Here is a 22,316-nt window from a genome sequence, read left to right on the forward strand (position 1 = left end):
TGTTCTTGCCACCGATGGTATTCCATCCATCGTTTGTAAGGCACTAAAGCTAGTTTTCGTCCTTCCATGGGGTTGTCAGGGGTCGATTCTGAGATCTTGGGATTTTCGAAGGCCTTTTATCTTGCTCCCATCAGTCCTCCCAACATGGTTCCCAAGACTCCTTTCAGTATGGGGCCTAACAAGAGAGGCAAAATGCCTCCACGTTGCACTAACATCTTCTTTTTTTGACGAATGGGGATTTTCTTTTGAACCATTTGGCGAAGAACGTGACGATGGTTGCCTAAGGATTATTTCTGGTGTTTGGACAAAGGGATCGTGCCTTTCAAAACGTTCAAACAACATTCGCACACGGTATCGATGACCTCTTTGGAGGCTGTTTGAATGAGTTTTTTTCGTAGGGTTGGAGAAGCTTTGGACAGGACAGATAACAGGTCCCCATGTTTGGCTAAACGTGGTGGCAGTCCTTTCCTTGGGGTTTTCTGGAGGGTGACATCTCTGAGTCTTTAGGAGCACGAAAAGAACACTGATACCCTACTTGGTCACAGGCCTTTTTTATACTGGAACGCGTCGCCACTGATTGTCTTTACGGCGTATCAACTTCATGACAGGCATGACACGTCGTGCAGGGGTACGTAACGGACTAAATCGAGTCAGTTCTTGCTTGGACAAATCCAGTAAACTTTGTAACATGCCCGATCTTTCATGGACTTTGATTTTGGGAGAAGGTACTTTGTGAGCAGCAGCCACTGCCACTAAATTGAAGGGTCCTGCCACTGGGGAAGTTCTTTTGGGGGTCATCAACGGAGAAGTTCTTGGTGTGATTAACGTCTCCAAGTACTCTTCAGTTCTGGGTGTCATTAACGGAGAAGTGGATAAACGTGAGGCTGTCGGAGACACAGTCACCGCTGTGGCATGTCGTGGTTTGCGAGTGTAAGGCTGCGTCCTGGCCGCAGTGCCTCTCTTGCGACTAGTTTTCTTCTGTGGACTTTTCTTTTTCTGAGGACTTTTTCTCTGTTTCTTTTTCTGGGGGCTTTTTTTCTTTTTCCGGAGTGGTGTCTGGTAAGAGGAGGGTCCCGCCACTGGAGAAGTTCTTCTCTTTGGGGACCTGGTCTTTTTCTTCTTGGGGCTTCGTTGGACTTTTGTCTTAGGGATAACTTTGGGGGCATTAGGATCCCATCTTAAGAGTGAGCGAATGATGACCCCTCCTAGAGTACCGCTCCCTTCAGGTTTCAAAATGATTTGTTTTTTGGTTTGAGTGTCGATGCGGGGATCGGCCAGTTGGACCAAAGCGACTTCGTTTCGATCGAAAAAGCGTTTGGTTTGATGAGGAATCTGAATGATTCCTTGGAGTAATTGACGTGCCGTCACCGTGAACCATCGTAAGACTTCTTTGAGACTAGCTTCTAAGACACGAGCTCGTGTTTGTGGATCTTTTTCTCGACTGATGCCATAGAAGGCACGAATCAATTTGACGGGAAGATGCGACTGCAGGGACGTCATGTTCGCACTGAGAGTGAGACAGACGAAAAAGGGTCTGAGGTTTTTATAGATTTTTTGATGGGGAGTGAAATGAAGTCGAGGACGGAGACGTGTACAGGACAGGCCCTCCGTCTTGGCACCAGTGGTGAAACAAGTGGGTACGAAATCGCAAATCCTCGGGAGTGGTAGGTTTCAAATCGACGAGTAAATAGGCGTGTGGCGTTTGAGTGGCATCGTCGTACGCCTGAGTCAGCCAAGGCGTTCCTAACTGTTTGGCTAAGACTTGCACTTGCGATTTATCTCGAGGGCTTTTAAACAAGACCACGTAATGTGCATTGAGACTGATGGTGCGATGGGCTTTACTTTGTTGAAACAAATTTTGGGTGATGTAAATGACACTGGCATTACGGTGATGCCCTTTGCGCGTGAACCACAATTTAATTTCTTCTTCGTCTTCTCCTAACATGTCGTCGAAAATGACCAAATGGGTTTGACGGGAGTCAGAGACGATGCCATCGTCTTCTTTAGGAATGCCTTCCACAAACACGATGGAATCGCCTTGACTTTCTCGCAAGAGGCTGTACGCCGATTGCCACTCTTTGTAACACCACACGATTCGTTGAGGGGGTCGATCGATCAAATGATGTTCATGTTCGATCAAACGTTTGACGAATTCGGTTTTGCCTGAACCGCTAGGTCCAGCAATGAGCATGTTAAAGGGATGGCGAAGATACAAAGCCTCCCAACTGGCACGATCTAAGTGTTCGTCGATGACTTTGACAGTAGAGGAAGAGGGAGCAGAGACAGCAGAGGTAGCCATGGTGTGAGAAATGTCACTTGTGACACGAAAAACAAACAAGACAAGAGGTTATATACTTTTTCAGAACACGTTTATTGAATGTTTTTTTCAAACATGAATACGAAAGACAAAAATGCATAAAAGCCAAAGGCTTAAGTACAAGAATAAAAGGCACATGATAACTATGAACGTGGAATAAACACAAGTGTCTGTACAACATGTTTTGGGTAATGTTCTAACCAGTTCTATAGTAGGGGGTAAGGTCACACAAGTGTCCTCCCGAAAGGGTCTTTCAGGTCTGTCCACGACAGTCCTGTCCTGGGTGACGGGTTCTTCTGGCACCGTCACTAACACGGGTTGAAAAGTAACTTTTTTCCTTGAACAACTCTCGTGCATATTGGGCCACTTCTTGGGTCCAAGCCTCAAAACCCCATTCTTTCCAGGCACGGACATATGTCCAATGGGGATGTAAGTCACAAGCTACACACACATCGTCATACACGTCTTGGGTAGCTAAAAGTTGACGAATCTTTTTTTCCTGTTGAGGTCGAGAAGTATCCAGATGAAACCGCAAGGCTTTGAGCAAAAGAAGTTTTTCGTGACCATTTAAGGCCATGGAGGTGGTAAGTACTGATCGTAAAGAGTCCACAAAGAATCGGCTGGTAAACGAAATCCCAGAAAACAAGTCACTAAGACACACACCACTTGTCGTCCCAAATTGAATGGATACAGTTCTTGTAATAATCGATGGTAATGATCCACAGTTTGAATATGGTCATTGAGTTCCTTCCACGGAATCTGTTGGATGACATGTGACATAAACCGTGGCATATCAGCCTGTTTTTATATTCTCTTTTTTTCGGATGCAATACACGTACTTTCTAGCCAGAGATCTTCGTTCTCCAGTAGGGAATCTAAATCTTGCATACTGTAACCGAAACGTCAGAGTTCGATTAGGTGTTTCCTCTTCCACTAAGCAGATTCCACGTAAAATATGTTTGTAATCCTTTAACTTGTCTTCTTCAATGCGTTGCACTAGGTGAATCTCGAAGTAACCATAATCATGAACATGTCGATCATTAGCGACCTCAAAGTTTTGAACAAGGTCTGACCATTGAAACAATTTCTGACGAATCAGTTCTCTTATACCATTCAGGTACCAGTGGTTAAAGATCTGGTGACGTAACGGATGCAATTGTTCTTTACGTTTCACTTGTATTTTCACCAGCTCTCGGTAAATCCTTTCTCTCAATTCCACAGGCAAAGCACGAATGTTCTCTTGTAAAGTATTCATGAATAGGTCAGTCTGTACAATTCACAAAAGTAATCCACATAGTGAGTAATTTCTGACCACTGCCATTCAGGGTAACGTCCAAGAATGTCACTGAACTCTTTTGATGTAAACGGTCTAAAGCGATAAAATAGGAGGAATGCAACCTTGACCCAAAGAAATCTAACACACTGGTTGACTTTTTTCACTTTCCTCTTATGAATTTCTTGACACAAAAGTTCTACAGTGACCCATTGAGATTTCACTCTGGCAAACCCCTGCCAAACTTCCTTGTAAATCTTCTCTTGCAGTTCTTTAGGTAATGATTCAATATCGTTTTTGAAATGAAGTTTAAATACTGGTCTCGGTGATGTCCAACATTGGACTCCTAGCCAATCTGGTTTCTTCTTCGTCAACGACATGGTAAGTTACTTCAATGTCTCGGTCCCACTAAGGGTAAGTAATGACAATTCGGTGACCATCGAGCATGTTCTACGTAGGCCGAATCTTGCGGTTCCCAGTGGTGAAGTGACACACCGCAACTGAAGCACTTGACTTTATCTCCTTCACCCAAGTAGAAAAATCCGGCTCTGGCTAATTCTTCGGGGGTCGGTCCTCCCAGATACTTTGGCCATTTTCCTTTGAACGATTGAAGACGATTTTCAAAGTCGCAGTATTCCGACAAACGCACAGGGAACGAATATTCGTCTTTCACAGGTTCGTTTCGATGAGGGTTGAGTGACATGGGTAGGAGTTTGCTCAGGGCTGGATGACATCCGTAGGGGGGTAGACGTGAAGGTGAACATTCCCCTTTAAAACGAAACCCAGTAAAATGTCCAAGAGGACGAGCGGCATCAGTTTCGCATCCCACAGGTTTGACACGCACAGCATCCCTTTCCATGATAGGGGTAGGGACACTAAAGTTCCCATGATGCTTTACGGCATCGCTCAGGTCACAACGTACAGCATCGTACCCATCGCAAGGCTCACAATCGCACTCGTCTGCAAACTCCGTTACGCAATTACAATGGTAACCACATGGACAATCGCAGTTTCCTTCCGGACATTTTCCGTCGCAATGCCTGGGTCTTATCCATCCAGTATTAGTCACACTAGAGGAAGATGCAACTTTTTTACAATCCCCAAACTGGAACGATGTCTCTTTCAAAGTATTCATCTTGTTCGCTCGATCTTGGTAGTCACAATGAACTATCGATCTTGACCATAGCCCCCTTTTTATACTAGTCGCAATGCAGTCTCCAGCTTGTACATCTTTCCTTTTTTACGTTTTTTATGTCTTGTTTCGGAAGGTACCGTCTCTAAGGTACCGTCAACATTGTACCGTAGTGTGATGGGTGGAAAGGCCAAAGAAAGGTAAGGGCAGTGCGGAGACCATCGAGTATGTTCCAGAATAGCTGAATCTTTATAGATACATAGATCCATTCGTAACTTCAGTCCGCAAGCGAAACACTGTACCTCGTATCCCAATCCTGACTCAGGTCCCAAGTAGACAAATCCTGTTCTAGCTAAAACATGCGAAGAAGGTAATCCTTCCCTATCCGTAGGCCATTTCTGAAACGTGTCCAATCGACGGGCACAATCACAATAGTCAGGTAAGAAGACTGGAAAATGGTAGGGTTTGAACTTGGAGTTCTCATCGGGTTTCTCACTCGATTCTTGCTGTGGCGAAGTCATCTTTCTGGTGGGTGACTATCCTCTTACAACCAATGTTTTATACCAACGTGTCCATACGGTAAGGTGAAATGATTGGGAAGTCGCACTCGCTTCTGGTACACGATTTGATAAACTTTTTCCAAAGGTCGACTGACGATGTGGTGAGTGGGTAAACGTACAATCTTGTTCGGTTGGTGAGTGGTCACTTTAAAGTTTCCATCCTCTCCCGATTGCAAGGCTTCTTTCAATACCCCAAAGTTGACCACTCGACTGGTACGATAATTCAGAGTCAGTCCTTTCACTTTGCACGTCGTGTGCACTTCTCCTTGTTTGTCCCGGTATTCGTAGCCGTAATTTTTGGGACCGCCACTGACGAAACTTAGAATCTTGTCGTCGGGATGCTCGTCTGTCCAGGCTCCTAAACGGTCTCCTTCGATGTTAGGGTGATGTTGAATCGGGTGATGGATGTAAATGCAACTGTCCGTGTCAAAGTACAGGACGCGTTCTTCTAACAGTTCTAAAGCTTCGTACAATTTTAAGCGAGCATGGGCTGTCACGTAAGCCGCAATGATGACATTTCCAAAAGGGTCGTCTTGTACAAAGTCCAGATCTTCTTCGTAATTGACCAAGATCATATTCTCTCGAGCGACGTCCACGTGTTTCATGTATTTGGTTTTGTCGTGAATCATCTGGAAGTAGCGGGAAGGTTCTGTCAAATATTCTGTCTTGGGTAAACACGGTCGTTGTGCCATTTTACCCCACAAGCAATTTAACATCACTTTGGCAAACGATCGCCTGCCTTCGTTTTTCTCGATGTGGTCTAAAGTGATGCCTTCTTGTTCCAGGTATTTCTCTTTGAATTTTATTTGGTCTTCGGGAGTGTGACACCAGGACGGATAGCCGCTGGCTTCTTGCTTCAGTTTCAAAAAGGCATCCACGAAGTCAGCGAAAATGCCTTTCTGACTGGGATCACCCTTGCGGTACTGTTGTGTCTTGGGAAAGTGGCAAATTTCGTACACTTCTAACAGTTGGTATCCCATGTCCAGAGCTTTGAACAATTCTACGCTGACCCAGGTTCCCGTCAAGGCCCGTTCTTCCTGGCTGTGATGGCAAGGTTGGTCTTGGTTGCACGTTTCGGCATAAGTACGGCACAAGGGAAACATCAGTTTGCCTTGACAATGGTGAGGTAAGACGGGATGGTATAGGTTCGTGGGAGGCAAAACTTTGCACTTCATCAAGCCTTCGTATTGTCGAATGTTTTTCAGGTCGATGTGTTCCGTCAGCAATTGCGGGTGCCCTACAGGAAAGCGACAATATTTGCAGACGTAGGGATACAGCGAACACACGTCCAAGTATTTGATTTCTTCTCCTTTCTCTTCGTCGGCTTGGTACAGCAAACAGGTAGCATTGGTCCTTCCTCCGTACAAACTATCCCTTGGGTTCAGCGGGTCCATGAACTGGTAACTTTCCACGAGGCGTTTAAACTCGGGATCGGTTTTCATACGGTGATCGTACTCGTGTTCCCACATTTCCACCACTTGGTATCCTTGCTGTTCTAACTTTAGGCGACGCTGACAAGTGTCCTGGTACAAGTCTTCCATGGTTCGTTGCAAAAACTGATTTTTGGTGCCACGGTCAGGGTAACAGACGGGACATCCGTGAAATAAGCAACCGTTAAACTCGTACACGATCTTGGGGTTTTCTAAGTCCCAGCCATCGACCGAATACGTTCCGATGGTCTTTTCGCCCCCTCCGTTGCGGGCATGCTGAATCCACTTGTCTTCCTTGTCGCACAAGTAATGTAACCAACGTAGGGCTTTGACCGAGTATTGACGTTTGAAATAGTGGGTCGTTTGAGGACTGATGACAGCCACGGTGTTTTCAGGCATGAATCGTTGGCAGTACACTAAGGAACACGCTTTGGCAATGGTGCAAGCTTCTTTCAAAGGATCGACCCCTCCGTGTTCCATGAACAGTTCTCGAAATTTTCCACAGCAACGCCGTAAAATGTCCACGTCGGAACGACAATACTTTAGCATTTCTTCCTGAAAGTCGAAAGGGTCCGAGGCGTGAGCCTGGTACCAAGCGTAGAAAGCTTCTCGTTGTTCGGTACGCATGTTGTCGGGGTCGTAATAGTGAGCCTCAGGTAAATGGGGTAGAACGGCGTGTTGATTGGCTTCCGTATTGAAAAAGTGTGGAAAATACCCTTTAGCCATTTCTGTCATTCCAAACGTTTTAGGCATTCGACTCAAAGGCATGGCCAAGTAACTCATCGAATCTTTAAACTGCACTTGTCCCACTTGCATGAAAATGATTTTGGCTCCGTTCAAAGTCACTTTAGGACGCTCGGTGCCTTGTTCCGTATAGTACCTCAAAAGAAACTGTCCATCGTATCCGGAGAAATTGTGAGCCATCACCGTGGCATGACGATGACAATCTCCGTAACGTTCGATGTCCTCTTGGCTCCACGTCTTGTCGACGGGGTCTAAGACCCATTGGGCAAAATCGGCTAACGTGTTCGGCCCCCGAAAGATTTTTTCACGCCCTCCGGGAATCTTGCTGCAGTGAGGGCAATGACTGAAGATAGGTTCTTGAATGCACTTCTCGCACGCTCGATGAGCCACGCAGAAATTAAGAATGTGAATGCCGGTCTCTTGCATGCATTCGAAATCGAAAAAGATGAAATTGCCTTTCTTCTTGTGACCGTCCTCTTTCTCTGGTGAGGGTTGGTATTTTTGCACGTAACATTGGTGTTCCAAGTCCACGATGTGGTGACAAATGTGACATTTTTTCTTTCCTGAACATACGTGTGCCTTGGTATTATTGGTACGTATGACTTGTTCACACGTAGAGCACAATCTCAGCAGTTGACAAGCGCATTTCTTCTGTGAACCTTGCGTCTTCAAATGTTGTTGGTAACAGGTAGGGCTGACAAACGTGCGCAGACAAGTGGAACAAGGCACTGGTTCTTCGCTCAGACAGGGTGAAGAGGCCAAACATCCTGTGCATTTCAATCCACAGTGCTTGTGTTGCTCTCGATTATTATAACCATGGTCACATTTCTCACAGTAATAACCGTATCCCAGGAATCCGGTGATACTGGTAATGGTATCGAAATGGTCATCGTGATGATAAACGTGAATGTATTTTCCGTCCTTAAAATCTTGCCCTCGAAACAACAGAGACCCGCGCACTTCTTGAGGATGCACTTTCAAGGTATAGCGTGGAGCTAGAACATCTTGCAATTTTTGCATTTCAGGAATGCCACAGGGTGTGTCTTTGGACAGGCCAGCTTGTTGCAACAGGAGTTCTGCTTCGTTTCGTTGTTTGGCTAGGTCCGATTGTCGAATAGTTTTCAAGGCTCTTTTCCATTCTGCCGTGTCGTTCTTGTTGGCATAGGTTCGTCCCACCACGATGGCACGGGCTAAACACATCTGGTCATGAGGATTGTGAATTTGGACAAGGCTACGCTTAATGCTGCGAAGGTCGTTCACCAATAACATCTTTTTGCGTCCGGTCCCTTGAGGAGGAGAGACGTGGGTCATGTCCAATGTGGCTTTTCCATCGGTGATGTCAAACTGGTCATTAGATTGTTGCACGTGTTGAATCTTGTCCATGACTTTGGAAGCGGTCAATTCTGCAGGGGTGCTAAACTCGATCCAAACAGGGGATTTCAAACCGTCGTGTTGTATGGAAAGTCTCAAGCGATCGTCTTCTTTGGGTTGACATTGTCGCTTGAGTGCAGTGAGCAGAGAATCCCACACTCCGGTGATGAACCCTTCTGCTTTCTCTAACGGTACTTCGGACTTGAAATCTTTAAACTTCACCGTGTATTTGTAAGCCGTGGTTCTAAATTTTCTAGAGGAACGCTTTTCCGTCTCTCGAATGGAATAGTATTTTTCAGGGCTGACTAAGGGTGGTGAACTTGGTTTAGAGGGTTCTGATTCTGGTTCACTCATGTCCTCTTCAAAATCACTGGCATGAATTTGTGCCAAGATTTCAGCCCTGGTTCGAGGCGATAGATCACGTTTCTGCCTCTTACTTTCTTCTTCTTTCTTCTCGAATGAATTAGATCGTTTCATCTTGAAAGCAAAAAGTCAAATGACTCAAGTTCAAACACCATGAGCTACTTTATAGTCATAGCAGACCAGCGTATGTAAAAGGGTGTGTGTCTTGTCCTTTCACTATTCATTTCACTCTCAAGCCGAGCACAACGATGGAAGAGACTAACCAGATGGAACGTTTCGTCAGAGCTTTGCGAGGGGTCATTAGAAAATTCTCTTCAGACCAGCCTACGGACTACTCTCCTTCCTTTAGAGATAAAAGTCAAGATACTTGCTATATCTGTCAGAAGAAAGGGCATTGGTCTTCAGAGTGTCCAGACCGTGAAAAAAGAACAAAAACAGGGACTAAAAAAGACAAAAGTCAAGATACCTGTTATTATTGTAAAGAAAAAGGACATTGGTCTCCAGATTGCCCAAAAAAGAAACAAGAGGAGTCAGAAGAAAAAAAGGATTCTTCAGAAGAAGAGAGGGATTCTTTGAAAGAAGAGAGGGATTCTTTAGAGGAAGAAGAGGAAGAAAAAAGACAATTCTATTTACAAGAGGCAAAGAAACAGGAGAAGAAGAAAAGAAGAAGGGAAGAAAATGCGGAAAAGAGTGTGACGGTGAAGAAATTCAAAAAACAGAGAGACTAAACAAGGAGACAGAAGAAGTCAATGAACTTTTTGTTAAAGTGTTGTGTTGTGAATTGTGAATTGGATTGTAAAAAAATGGAGAAAAGAATAAATGAATGATATAAGGTAAGTGTCTTTGAGTTTTGATTTTAAAATATGAACGTACACTCACGCACTCATACACAGACACGTACTATAAGGGTAAAATGGGTGGGTTTTTTTTGAGTTATTGGCAAATTGAAATTGTATTTCTTTTCGAGAAATGTTGGTGGCCCTGAAAAGGGCCTTTTTTCTTCATGGTGAAGGGGTGAGTTTAAGCAATCAACTTTAACTGCCTTATGCCTTTGCCACGGCCAAGGCCTACTTCTGGACTGCGTAATGTTGATAATGATTGGGTTGAAATCACTAAGGGTGGTACGGTAGGCTTAGTCACAGGGTTGACGTGTTTAGCTCGGGAAGGTCGTATTCTCTTCGGTCGTGATAAAGAAGTCTGATACATTTGTTTCAGACTTCTTAACTCCGCTAAAATGTCCAACAGTACCGTGACCGTTTGATTTTCACCCTCTATTTTCTTTGCTGTAACTTCTTCTTGCTGTTGCTGCTGTTGTTTTTTTCTTACCTCTTCTTCTTCTTGCTGTTGCTGTAGGAGAAAAGCCTGTTCCGCTTCCTTTTGTCGTTGTATAAATTTCTCCAATTCTTCTTTCTGTCTCTGTCTAAAATTCTCCACTTGCGGTAATGAAGAAGGTAACGAAGGTTCCGGAACAAATTCTTGCGAGGAGAGAAAATCCACAAAATCCCAATTCACCTCTTCTGAAAGTAAGTCCGGGTTCCCTTGGGCGGTCTCCGCTGCTGGTGCACCCCATTGGATCGTTTTCTGAGTTTCCGTCATGTTGAATCACTGTCGCATAGATTGACTGCACACAAGCGCTAGCAGATCTATATTGACTACGTGACGTCACAGACTGCTCTCTTCGGATTGGATGCGGCTGGCTGAATTTTGTAACGCGTGTTCGGATTGGTGAATGAACTCAATCCGTTTCAATCCTACCTGTACCTATAAATAAGCGCCGTTGACTGCATTGATTCACCTGTTCTCGTCGCTTCAAGATGTGGACCACAGTTGAGTCATCCACCCTTGTGTCTTCCATGATGTTTCGGACAGACTTGCTCATGTATGTCCGATCCAAGTGGACCGTTGTCCACAGGACAAACACCAGCCTGTGGATACGTAGGATCTACGTTGAAAGACAAGGATGCCTAAAAAGAGTGCTGATTTACGGACCAACAGTGAGACGTAGCCTAAGGACAAGAAGAAGACCAATGCGGTGCCATTTATGTTAATGAATAGATTAACATAAAACCCAAAGGCCCTTTTCAGGGCCAGCCATATTTCTCGAAAAGAGATAGCCTTTCCATTGCCTACCCCTTTTTTTATTTTATTTTTTAAAAAAAATCCCATGTTCAATTTCCCTTGACGCTATACAGTCCCACCCTGTTTAAATTCCTTTGACGCTATACAGTCCCAATTCCCATGTTCAATTCCTCTTGAGGCTATATCGTCCCACGATTTTTCTCTATGTTAAATTCCCATTGAGGCTATATGTTCCCACGATTTTTCTCCATGTTAAATTTCCATTGAGGCTATATGTTCCCAGGGGTGTTTTTAATGCTAATTCCCATTGAGGCTATAATATCCCCCTTCACTACTCATGCAACGCTGACTCACAGCAGATGATTTTTGACACTCGTGCTCATGCAAACAACTGTGACGCGCGTACTTTTGATGTACAGTTTTGTAACATAGATATTTTCAGTCATTCGTTACTGTATTTATCTATATCTCCTAGAGCAATTCAATTAACAAGTCTGGTTAGAATAGACGAGTTTTATTTAATGTTACGAGGAAGCGAAATTGTGGACATGGGAAGATTTATGAATTTAAAAAATTTCATTATCCTTTTCTCAAAATTTTTACATCCCTCGCATTTGTTGCAATTCATATGAGACAACAAAATATTTTTGATGACTAAGACAGATTGCTGATTACCTTATCAAATATTGCACTGAAGAGTGAAAGGTATATGCGACAGATAAAACTATTATATATGTTTAACAAAATTAGGATAATTAATGCTGAATTATAATATTGAGACTGGCTGTTTTCACGAGGTTTAAATTTTCTGGCTACCTCTTCAGTGATCCTAGAAGTCCTAAGAACAGACTGCGGACAAAAAAAATTTACATGTCCAACAAGCATCCAACCTGACAGAAGCTGCCATAAATCAAAGAGGTACCATTAACCACAGAGGGTTTCAGCGGTCTGCATTAATTGTATTAATACTCAAAGCGAGGATGAGACATGTTTCACAACAATCACGACAATAATAAGTGAAATTTCTAAATATATATATTTCAGTTTTAATGCTTAGACACCTCATCCCCAATCCTTAGACCTTGACAGTTTTGTATTTAATCCATAATCCGTAGACCTTGACAGTTTTGTATCATCTAACGTTTAGATGAAAACATGTAAGAAATGTGAGAAAAGACTTAGAGTTCACCAAACAAATTGATTACTCACTTTGCATTCAGCACAAGGGCGATTATCCCTGACGTAAGAGCGACCGAAACAGATGACCCTCGGAACACATGAGAGCACTGACCATTGTTTGTCCGGTTACATGTAATCTGAAGAAAGAAAGATGTTTGTATGTATGTATGTATGTATGTATGTATGTATGTACGAACATAGCTTGACATTAATGGACTTACAGTACACTATATATATACATATATATATAGATACATATATATATGCATACATATATGCACATACATATATGAGTACATGCAAACATCTACACACATACATTCACATATATAAACACATATTCATACATACATACATACATACATACACATATATATAAATACACATATATACATACACATATACTCAAATATAAACGTATGTAAACACATACACATATATACATACATACATGCACATACACATATGCACATACACGCATATATGCATATACATATACACACATGTACACATACATCCACATATACATATATAAATACATATACACACATACACATATATACATATATATACATATACACATATATACATACATATATACACACATATACACATACATATATATATATTTATATATATACACACATTCACATACATACACACATACATATATACATACACATATATATATATATATATATATATATATATATATATATATATATATACGTACGTATGTATGTATGTATGTATGTATGTATGACTGACTGACTGACTGACTGACTTTATTTCCTCTTAAAAAGAGATTACATCAGATTAAACAAATTCATGATAATACAAGATCATAAAATAGTACAGAAAATTGACAAAAATACAATAGTAATACTGTGTCAGCTACCGTATTGACAAAATCTACATAGAAAATTAAACTTGGTAGAGACAAAACTTTGCCAAAATCCCCAAGAAGAAGAACCCTGCAAACCGATTGCTATATTCCTCAAGAAGAAAGACCATTCCAACCAAAGAAGGCAGACCCTTCATACCACTGCTAAAATCCCCAAGGAGACATACCTTTCCAACCAACTGCTAAAACTCTCAAGAAGACAGACCATTCCTACTTCTGCTAAATTCCCCAAGAAGAAAGACCATTCAAGCCTATGAAGACAGACCCTTCCTACCACTACTAAGACTCTCAAGAATACAGACCCTTCTACCACTGCTAAAATCCCCATTAAGACAGACCCTTCCTACCACTGTTAAAACCTCCAAGGAGACAGACCCTTCCAAAAAACTGCTAAAACCCCCGAGAAGACAGACCCTTTCAGCCAAATGCTTAAATCCCCAAGAAGACAGATACTTCATACCACTGCTACAATCCCCAAGAAGACAGACCCTTCCTACCACTGCTAAAACTCTCAGGAAGATAGACCCTTCCAACCAACTGCTAAATTCCGAAAGAAAACAGACCCTTCCTACCGCTGTTAAAACCTCCAAGGAAACATATCCTTCCTACCACTGCTAAGATCCCCAAGGAGACAGACCTTCCGACCAATTGCTAAGATCCCCAAGAAGACAGACCCTTCCTACCACTGCTAAATACCCCAAGAAGAAAGACCCTTCCTACCACTACAAAGACTCTAAGGAAGATAGATCCTTCCAACCAACTGCTAAAATCCGAAAGAAAACAGACCCTTCCAGCCAACTGCTAAAATCACCAAGAAGACAGGCCATTGCTAATATTGCTAATATACCCAAGAAGACAGGCCCTTCCTACCATTGCTAAAATCTCCAAGAAGACATATCCTTCCTACCACTGCTAAGATCCACAAGGAGACAGAACTTCCGACCAATTGCTAAAATCTCCAAGAAGAAATACCCTTCCTACCACTGCTAAAACTCTCAGGAGGATAGACCCTTCCAACCAACTGCTAAACTCAGAAAGAAAACAGACCCTTCCAGCCAACTGCTAAAATCACCAAGAAGACAGGCCATTGCTAATATTGCTAATATACCCAAGAAGACAGGCCCTTCCTACCATTGCTAAAATCCCCAAGAAGACATACCCCTCTTACCACTGCTAAGATCCCCAAGGTCTGTCTTCTGGGGATTTTAGCAGTTGGCTAGAAGGGTATGTCTTTCTGGGGATTTTAGCAGTTGGTTGGAAGGGTCTGTCCTTTACCTTTACCTTTACCTTCCAACCAATTGCTAAAATCCTCAAGAAGACAGACGCTTCCTATCCCAGCTAAAGTCCCCAAGAAGACAAACCCATCCTACCACTGCTAAAATCACCCACGAGACAGACCCTTTCAACAAACGTCTAAAATCCCCAAGAAGACAAACCCTTCCTAACACGCTAAAATCACCAAGAAGACAGACCCTTCCAACGAACTGCTAAAATCTCCAAGACGACAGACCTTTCCAACAAACTGCTAAAATCCACAAGAAAACAGATCTTCCCAACCAACTGCTAAAATCTGCAAAAAGACAGACCCTTCCAGCCAATTGCTAAAATCGCCAAGAAGACATATCCTTCTAGCCAACTGCTAAAATCCCCAGAAGACAGACCTTTACAACCAAATGCTATAATCCCCAAGAAGACGGATCCCTCCAACAAAATGCTAAAATCCTCACGAAGACAGACCTTTCCACCAATCAACTGCTGAAATATCCAAGAAGACCGATCCTTTCAACCATCTACTAAAACCTCCAAGAAGACAAACCTTTCCAACCAACTCCTAAAATCCCCAAGTTGACAGACCCTTCCAGCCAAATGTTAAAATACCCAAAACGACAGGCCCTTCCTACCACTGCTAAAATCCCCAAGAGGACAGACCCTTCCAGCCAAATGTGAAAATCCCCTAGAACATATACCCCTCCTACCACAGCTAAGATCCCCAAGGAGACAGACCCTTCCAACCAACGTCTAAAATCCCCAAGACGACAGACCTTTCCAACCAACTGCTAAAATCCACAAGAAAACAGATCTTCCCAACCAACCAAGTGCTAAAATCTGCAAGAAGACAGACCCTTCCAACCAACTGCTAAAATCCCCAGAAAGACAGACCCTTCCAGCCAATTGCTAAAATCCCCAGAAAGACATACCCTTCTAGCCAACTGCTAAAATCCCCAGAAGACAGACCTTTACAACCAAATGCTATACTCCCCAAGAAGACGGATCCTTCCAACCAACTGCTAAAATTCTCACGAAGAGAGACCTTTCCACCAATCAACTGCTGAAATATTCAAGAAGACCAACCCTTCCAACCATCTGCTAAAATCTCCAAGAAGACAAACCTTTCCAACCAACTCCTAAAATCCCCAAGTTGACAAACCCTTCTAGCCAAATGCTATAATTCCCAAGAAGACATACCCCTCCTACCACTGCTAAGATCCCCAAGGAGACATACCTTCCAACCAATTGCTAAAATCCCCAAGAAGACAGACCCTTCTTGCCACTGCTAAAATCCCCAAGAATACAGGCCCTTCCTACCACTGCTAAAATCCCCAAGAAGACAGACCCTTCCTGCCACTGCTAAAATCCCCAAGAATACAGACCCTTCCTACCACTGCTAAAATCCCTAAGAAGATAGACCCTTCCTACCACTGCTAAAATCTCCAACAAGACAGACCCTCCCAACCAACTGCTAAAATCCCCAAGAAGACAAACCCGTCCTAACACTGCTAAAATCCCCAAGAAGACAGACCCTTCCAACGAACTGCTAAAATCCCCAAGAAGACGGACCTTTCCAACCAACTGCTAAAATCCACAAGAAAACAGATCTTTCCAACCATTCAACTGCTAAAATCCGCAAGAAGACAGACCCTTCCAACGAACTACTAAAATCCCCAACAAGACAGACCTTTACAACCAAATGTATAATCCCCAAGAAGACGGATCCTTCCAACGAACTGCTAAAATCCGCACGAAGATAGACCTTTCCACGAATCAACTGCTAAAATCCCCAAGAAGACCAATCCTTCCAACCAACTACTAAAATCCCCAAGAAGATAGTCTTTACCAACCAGCTGTTAAAATCCGCAATAACACCGAGCCTTCCAAACAACTGCTAAAATCTCAAGAAGACAGATCTTACCAACCAACTGCTAAAATCTCAAGAAGACAAATCCTTCCAACCAACTGCTAAAATCCCCAAGAAGACAGACTCTTCCAACTTATAGTAAATATGCACCATGGCACACAAGAAAAATAAAAGGTACAGATGTTGCAAACAATCCAATAAAAGGTACAGATGTTGCAAATAATCCAATCAGAAGACATGCAAATATCAAGACAAACGGGTAAAACTCATTTAAAATACAAGCTCAAAACATTTCATTATAAACCCTTCTCTTGTGAAAAACCCAAGTCTTTCTCAGTTGAAATATTATCACTGAATGCATTCCAACAGAAAAACGTTGCCTCCTTTTGGCGCCTCGTACGACGTTCTTGACGACACTTTTGGAATTGTTCCACATACCCGAGCATGCAACGCGAGGGAAAAGTATATCTGAGAACACTGTGTACACAGAATAAAGCCCAATATTTATCTTCTTCTTGGTAGCATCAGATTATTATTTTAAAATGACGTGTGTGCAAAGCAACATCTGTTTCAGTAACTAAAGCTTAAAAAGGGTGAAGTTTAAAAAAAAACATATACTGATTTCAGCCAATTGTTTAAGACCCTAATGATGAAATTATTTTGAAATTAACTCAGTATACAGAGTCTAATTCTTTGCTTGTTGATTCGCTGATCCATACAAGCGACATACTAAAGGTTGCAATGGTCGTTGGTGAAACATACATACATACATACATACATACATACATCCATCCATCCATCCATCCATACATACATACGGACGGACTGACGGAGTGACGGACATACATGCATACATACATACATACATACATACGGACGGACGGATTGACGGACATACATACATACATACATACGGACGGACTGACGGACATAAATACATACATACATACATACATACATACATACTCCATTCCAAATATCCTTCACACACACACACACACACACACACACACACACACACATCCTCCATTACAAATATCCTTCCATGTCTCAGGGGACGACACTTGCAGTATTATCCTACGAGCCAGACAAGGATTTTGCGGGAACAATTTATAATCTTTGCCTTTTTATATGCAAATTCTGGCCTACGTAAATGAATTTTACTTGACAAATGATGATTATTAGTTTTCCAGGTCGGTTTGTTTATAGAATTGTCTCCGTTCCTTAACTCTTTGACTCAATCATTTTGTTGCGTAATAAACATAATATTAAAGCCGACTGACATGACCAACAGCACCTTAATGGTGAGACCTTTCTTATTACTGTAATTGTAATTGCATTTTTTTCCGAAAAGTTACCAGGAGTGACCGAGGATCGTCTCCACCTTCACCCAGAGTTGTGGTAAGAGCACAGGGACAGTGTTCAATGTAGTGAGGTCTACTGCCGTTTATGAGGGAACCACTAACAGTGATTGTGTATATACTATTGGCATATCCATCACCGTTGCAGTTATCTTCTTTACCGCCGTTTCCGGAGGGAAAAATGTAGATGGCTCCCTTTCCATTCCGACCCTGAAACGAGACTCTGCAGACTTTACTTTCGTATTTTTACAATGCTTTTACATATGCATTCCATCAATAGAAGATAGTTGCATGATCTTTTATATTTATACTTGTGTGTTTTCTATACGTACATTTGTGGCAGATTTTTTCATATACGACTGTTTGAAAGAGATTGTTTAGATACTTACCTCAAGGAATATATATTTATCACAATCGTTTAGTATTTGGTCTCTTTGACACCTACTGTTCCTGTTTATTTGAGAAAAAGCTAAAACATTTTTGTTCGAAATTGAACACAGTCCTAAATATGTAATAATTTCAGAGGTTATAACCTCTTACTCAGACTAATGCAAATTATCAATTTGTGTGTCTGTGGTTTATCTGAGCTTAACGCAACATAAGAGGATGAGGTCACCTTTGAGATGATGTAAACACCAGACTAAAATGAATGATAATCGCTTGTATGATATGTGTCTCTTGTCTCTCTCAACTCAATACAGAAAAGAGGGTGGGATCAAAACTTAATTAATCTGGATATAAAAGAATACTTTAGGTCATTTGGTATTATTATTATTATTATTAGATTAATGAGTTTACGCAAGCAGAAGTTTAGAAAATGTAATTGCAGTCATATCGGTGGGACTGAGAAAAAGTGACGTTTAACAAATAATATTACATGGGTCACAAAAGGTTCTGAAAGGGATAGCATCTATATCAATAATGGAATGTACAAAGGGTTAGCGGCAAATGATCTCTGCCAATAAGGGAATGTACAATGAGTTAGGAGCCAAATGACCTCTATCAATAATAGAATGTACAAAGGGTTAGCGGCAAATGATCTCTACCAATAATGGAATGTACAATGAGTTAGGAGCCAAATGACCTCTATCAATAATGAAATGAAGAAAGGGTTAGGAGCTAATGATCTGTTCCAATAATGGAATGTACAAAAGGTTATGAGCTAATGATCTGTTCCAATAATGGAATGTACAAAGGGTTAGCGGCAAATGACCACTATCAATAATGAAATGAAGAAAGGGTCATGAGCAAATGATCTCTATCAAAAAAGTAGGAAGGGTTAGATATCGCTATCAATAATTTACAATAGAAAGTGTCAGGAGTTAATGCTTAACAATACTGTAATGTGGAAAGCATGTAAAATATTCATACCCCAAAAATTTAATAAAATTTCAAATGCAGTTGTAATAAATTATTTGTATAGTCTTATGGCACCCTACGTACGTGCCATGGTGTTCTCATCTTCTTCATCTGGCTCTTAAAACACGTATCAATGGTTCGACTTTATTTCGTTCTTGTTCTATAGATATTGCTTCTTTGTTAACATTGATAACAATATTAATAAAAATATTATTATCCCGACGCATTTCGAAAGAGAGTTAGGGATATTTTGATACCCTTCGTCTGTCCGTCCGTTTATCCATTACTATATCTGCTCCTAAATCACCGGATGGAATTTCAAGAAAAATTGCTTTTACGTTGCCCCTACTGTAACCATCTGCGAAATGGTAAAAGGCATGGGTATTTGCAATAGCGAACCATTACAGTTGCTATAGTTGTTGTTGTTGTTGTGGGGTTTAACGCCATTTTTCAAGTTGCTATAGTTAATATTATCATTATTATTATTATTATTATTATTATTATTATTAGTAGTAGTAGTAGTAGTAATAGTAGTAGTAGCAGTACTAGTAGTAGTATTAGTGGTGGTGGAGGTGGTGGTGGTGGTGGTAGTAGCAGTAGTCGCTTTAGGGCCGATTATATTATACATTCACAGACCATTATAACATCTATTCTTTCCCTTCTTTTATCTGATAAATATAAACGTACACAAACTAAAATTCGCTCACCTGGGTGACACCGGTTTCTATAGCTTTTTGTGTGATCCTGTCAGGACCGTCATAGAGTGCTTCGTCCGAGGTTGTCCAGCTATTAGAATATATGTCTATGGCAGTAAGTTTATGTTTCAACGAATTAGCCTCAGCAGAGTCTGTTGTCTGGCCAAATTCATTAAATATACGAACGGCTGTTAAAAGGAAATAATAATAATAATAATAATAATAATAATAATAATAATAATAATAATAACAATAATAATATCTATGATGAAGATGATGACAGAGTCTGTTGTTTGGCCAAATTCATTAAATATACGAACGGCTGTTAAAAGGAAATAATAATAATAATAATAATAATAATAATAATAATAATAATAATAACAATAATAATATCTATGATGAAGATGATGACGACGACAATGACGACGACAATGACGAAGACAACGACGACGATGATAAAGTAAAAACAAACACTAAACGCCAGGGTATCAATTCCTGCAATGTGGTGAGAACTAGAAAACTATTTTATAAATGAACAACATGCAGCCCTATATGTTCATGGCTAGACGTTAAATTCTCATGAAAATACAAAATGAAATGGTTTGCCATGCCACAGAAAAAAAGTTTCAAGTGAACAAACTAAATATGATATGCAATTGAGCCCCACATAAGAATATTATTTTCCAAAAACAAGTAATTAATACAGGTAATCCGCACATTTACTTTATCTGGGTGCTTGTAACGAGTTTTATAGCAGACTGACATCCCCACACCAGTTACTGTGGGGCCTACAGATGGTGTGTTTATAATATACACTAAACAATTATTTAATTAAAAACATGCAAGTTTTTATGTTGCTGTTCTTTTAGTTTGATTACATCCATCTACTGACATTGTACAGGACGTCGAAATACAGGGTCAAGCGACTGTTGCTTTAGGTGACGTTATCATTGACAACGAGAAATCTAAATCTGATTCGTTTCACGTCAGTCTAAGGAAAAAGTAGCCTTTGTCAGTAGTCGTATAATGATGAGTACCTAATAAGGCCCAATAATAGATAATTACCTGCAATACGAGCATTAGGGGCTATACCATCGCCACATACATTGTTTCCTTTTATTCCCGCAATAATTCCTGCGCAGTTGGTACCGTGACTGCAAGAAAAGAAATTAAGTTGTGCAAATTTTCAAAGTACAATGAAAAAAAAAATGTCATAGTAAAACTTGTATGTTTTCATAGTCAAAGAATAGGAATATTTTCGTGTTGCAAACAATGAACTGACGTTATCTTTATCATTGGGGTCTGATAAATATTATTTTGTTATGCATTAGGTTTAACAGAAACTCTAACGACTATATTTAATTACTGTAAGCTCAGTTACTAAATAAACCACCATATACTATAAATTTATATTTACCGCAATTTTTCCTTTATCCCGCATTGCAGCAGAATTAAATTAAACACAAGAACATGAGAAATATTTATTGCAAGGAAGAAAATCCTAATATTATGGCTGATTGTATGTATCATACGAATGCCAAAAAATAAAAAATAAAAAATAAAAAAATTATAGCAACATTCGCACTCTTACAATAAAGAAATTAGACATCGAAATTAATAGATTTTTTAAATAGTGAATATCAGATCATTTAAGGGTTTACAGGAAGATATTCTTTCAAATGAAAGTCGTCTTACTCCAGGTTATCCAAATGCTCATAGTCCACTGGGGGATTTCCATCTTCTTTCTCTTCTATGTAGTCGTAGGAAAGGCCAGGTATCTTGAGGTAAAATGAAACCGTGAATGTTTCAATATAATACCAATATCATCCGTATGTTGTCTAATCAAAATTCTCACCTAAATAATATACATTGTGATTAAAATAGAAACAAAAAACGTATGATGTCTGGTTGTTTTACCAGCGTTCGTACACTTTCTTATGTTGAACGGTTTCTAACTCAGGATCGTTTTAAGTAAAAAGGATATGCGGATTTTATTTTATTACTTATCCGGGTCTGAGCCTTCAACCCCCATGATTTTACCCCCGCGATAAACGCGAGTGCAACGTGAACGATTATCCGGCTCGCACAAACACCGGACCGGTCCATGCGACTGCCTTCCCCAAAAGCGCCCCTTACACCGCTCAGAGATCCTAACTGCTTACTCCATTTTTACTGCAAGCAATTCAAAGAAGGATCTTAGCCAGTAGCGTCCCCTGAATTAAATAGGTGGCAGCACGGAACTTCCGGTTATTTACATGTTCTCAAACACGAATCAATAACATTTTCCTCTTGATTTTAAAATGTCTAAAAACTCACAGACATGGACGTTATCACCTCCTAGAGAGGATTTTTAAAAATCGGGGTGGGTGGCTAAAATATCGGGGGGAAATAAGGAGTTAATTGATCGGTAAGC

At 41.0% G+C, this 22,316-nt stretch overlaps 1 protein-coding gene across 3 annotated transcripts in view; it reads right to left on the reverse strand.

Annotated features, from left to right (window-relative positions):
• The window catches only part of LOC149787444 (furin-like), a 78,115-nt gene that overhangs the window by 46,043 nt on the left and 9,756 nt on the right, over positions 1 to 22,316 (reverse strand). For all 3 annotated transcript variants that reach the window (XM_089978061.1, XM_089978060.1, XM_089978062.1), the window contains 5 exons: positions 21,599 to 21,681; positions 20,969 to 21,057; positions 19,916 to 20,091; positions 17,847 to 18,059; positions 12,479 to 12,585 (listed from right to left, as the gene is read on the reverse strand). In XM_089978061.1, the coding sequence (XP_089834187.1) occupies positions 12,479 to 12,585; positions 17,847 to 18,059; positions 19,916 to 20,091; positions 20,969 to 21,057; positions 21,599 to 21,681 (668 nt within the window). The remainder of the gene's footprint in view (positions 1 to 12,478; positions 12,586 to 17,846; positions 18,060 to 19,915; positions 20,092 to 20,968; positions 21,058 to 21,598; positions 21,682 to 22,316) is intronic.

This window comes from Sinohyriopsis cumingii, chromosome 12 (assembly GCF_028554795.1).
Source record: "Sinohyriopsis cumingii isolate HCF-2022 chromosome 12, ASM2855479v2, whole genome shotgun sequence".
In the NCBI taxonomy this organism is placed as follows: Eukaryota; Metazoa; Mollusca; class Bivalvia; order Unionida; family Unionidae; genus Sinohyriopsis; species Sinohyriopsis cumingii.